The sequence below is a fragment of the Notothenia coriiceps genome, unplaced genomic scaffold (assembly GCF_000735185.1).
Source record: "Notothenia coriiceps isolate Sejong01 unplaced genomic scaffold, NC01 NC01_scaffold00033101, whole genome shotgun sequence".
Classification (NCBI taxonomy): Eukaryota; Metazoa; Chordata; class Actinopteri; order Perciformes; family Nototheniidae; genus Notothenia; species Notothenia coriiceps.
Genome location: NW_011365802.1, coordinates 765 through 3,699, shown reverse-complemented (window position 1 = coordinate 3,699; position 2,935 = coordinate 765). Strand labels below are relative to the sequence as shown.

Genomic DNA, 2,935 nt, shown 5'->3' with positions numbered 1-2,935 from the left:
TTTAGGGATGAATTCTCTTACTGGAAAGCTCATGCAACCGATCATTATCTTCTGTTGTATTGTTTCTTCAAACTGAAGAAGAACAGACAAACTATCCACTATCTTACCTTGATACCTAGTAGGAAGACGCTTTACTACAGTCACTTTCCCCCCTTTAATTTCCTTCTTGAGTTCTTCTATGCCGATTTCTATGGGAACTCCACTGATAACTCCAAGTATTTTCCGATTTGCTCCAGGAACATGGCATTTAATTCGAACTTCATTCATGGTCTTCATTTTCAGTAACTTTTCCTGTTGTCTTGCATTAATCAACTCAACCAACATCCGTCCTTTGCTCAGAAATCTTGCTTGTTTTATCGATCCAATTTCTTTGTGAATTGCTTTAGTCAGGGCCACTGGATGTAGCTTAGCTGCGGATTGCTCACCAAACTCCACAATCACTTTCCACTCTTCATTCTCAATCCTTTTCTTTACTCTCTTCAATTCATTCTGTGAATCAGATTCACTAAGACTGTCACTTGACATGTCTATCTTCTTTCTTGAAGTATTTTTCCTTACTTCATTCCATCCTCCTTCAGAAGCACTTTCCATATCCTCCTCTCCAGGACTCAAAGAAGCCATTCCACCAGCTGCTCTCAATCTCGCACTCACTTCAACGTTCACTCCTATCTCCGTCTACTCAGTCTCCGCACGTCCAAGCTCCAGGACCGCCGACCAGATACTCTCTGCAAAGCTCCATTCTTAATCATTCAACCTGTGTTTTTCATCAAGATATAATCTTATTGTGAAATAAGTTTGACTAAAATGACAAATTATTGGTTTTTGCTAGACTAGTTTGTCTGAAATGTTCTATATAATCTGATGACTAAAAAAGACTCAACAGTTTTCATTGACAAAAAGTAGACTAAAATAATTAGTTTTCTTTTACTAAAATAAGACTAAAATGCTCAGACTTTTAGTCGACTAAAACTTGACTAAATAAATACAGGATGAAGGTGACTAAATATGACTAAAACGGAAATTTAACATAGGACTAAAACTAAATAAAAAAATAGCTGACGAAATTAACACTAGAGTAGACACAGACTGACTCCACCATAGATACTGGGAGCTCTGCTCACCTTTAAGGTCTCCAGCTCCATGATCTTCAGCTTCACCTCCATCATCTCATAGGTCATGGAGCTCTGCGTGTTCTCATTCAGAGCTCGCAGCTCCTCCATCTTGTTGTTCAGAGTCTCCGTCTGCACCTCCAGTTTGTGCTCCAGCTGCTTCTTACTCAGCTGGGATTCCTCCAGAGCCGACTGCAGCGCCAGCAACTGGGTAATGCCAACCAAAACATTTACATCAGTGCTTAGGAACATGCAGGAAGATGTTTACTTGACAATCAAAGCTTTTGTTGTTATTATAGTAAAGCATAAAAGGAACGGATATTCTCGTAAAAGTCTCACCAATGTTTTGAACATCATTGATCATGTCTGATTGTGTGTGTGTGTGTGTCCTGCTGACATGCTGAGCTGTACCTTGTTGTTGAGCTCAGTGAGGGCTGATGTACAGCTCCTCTCCAGATGTTCCTGCTGCTCCTCCAGCTGCCTCCTTTGCTGACTCTTCAAATACTCGATGTCTGACTGCAGGGACTCAAACATCCGAGTCTTCAGCACCACTTCCTTCTGAAGGGAGTACTTCTCTTGCTCCAGCACCTTTCAGACACGCATCACACAAAGACAGGAGTTTGAGTTGGAAACAATTCAGAATAATCCACAGGGCCACTAACATGTAACTGCTGACGTTATTAGCTCTCCTGCAACATGCATCGTTTTATCTACAATGTCATGTTTTAAGGGAATGCCCAGAGGATCTGTGTTCCTCCCAAACGCATTTTCTAGCAACCCCTAGATGAAGTTATTCTCAAGCACCAATGGTATTATAATTACTTTAAAAAAAAAGTTAAACCATGATGTTTTATTTCATCACTATATAGTGACATACCGGTACATATTATTGTAGTACAATGTCCACATTTTTACTTATTACTATTATTATTATATACACTCGTTTATTTAAAAATTGCACACTTTTCCCATATATTCTTATGTTAATACAAATATTTTAATGTTTTTTCATCTTTCACTATTTTGTTCTAGAATGGATGAAATGTCACAAAACCTATTTCCCCCTGGAGAAATAAAGCATTTTGATTCTGGTTTTCAGAATTTTGGAATCCACCAACATCTTGACATTGCTACTTATTTGTTGGCTTTTTTTTCATATCTGATGATTATAAATTGAGATTGTACTGACATCGGAACAAGAGGTGTAATGCTACCCCTCTTTTTGAGCAGGTGACCTGCAATTACACACTGCTCCTTTAATAAAGACATGCAGAAATGTATTTCTTGAATAAAATCAAGCATGCCCTTTAATGGTCATTATGATTCGATGTAAACAGTGAGGAGTGTACTGCAGTACAGCGGAACCACTGGAGAACATATTGGATTTTTGATGCTCTGGCTAAGTTGACCCTTGATGGTGCGGAGTCACACCTCCAGAGCGTTGGTCATCTCCACCCTCTGCTCGTCCAATCGGCTCTGCAGCTCCATCTGCTGGTTGAGGAGATCCAGCCCGGCCTGAGCGGCCTGGTGGACCTGCTCATCCCGCTCCCTCAGCTGGCTCCTCAGGCGCTGGGTCTCCTCTTCTGCTGCCATCTGGAAGGAATAGAAAACCTTCAAATCAAGCATGCACATTCAAGTTGTTTGCCAGGAGTTCAATGCTGTCTGGCTGTTTTTATATTTCTTTAAAGACTTGTTTCTATTCATGTTGGTAATGGCCGTAAAAACATATCTCCCCACAACAACTAACATTTTGTTAGCTTTGTATTCTTCTCTCCAAGTATCACAGTTTGTAAATGACACATTATTTGACAGATCAGCAATATCTG

The 2,935-nt window shown here is 40.0% G+C and overlaps 1 protein-coding gene across 1 annotated transcript; it reads right to left on the bottom strand.

Annotated features, from left to right (window-relative positions):
• Positions 1-1,070: 1,070 nt before the first annotated feature.
• On the bottom strand, positions 1,071-2,702 carry LOC104961300 (protein Spindly-like; the record flags this gene model as incomplete). The annotated part of the gene is made up of 3 exons (XM_010789570.1): positions 1,071-1,316; positions 1,521-1,697; positions 2,541-2,702. Coding segments are annotated over 3 exons (585 nt in total), but the record flags the coding sequence as incomplete, so codon positions are not given.
• Positions 2,703-2,935: the final 233 nt, after the last annotated feature.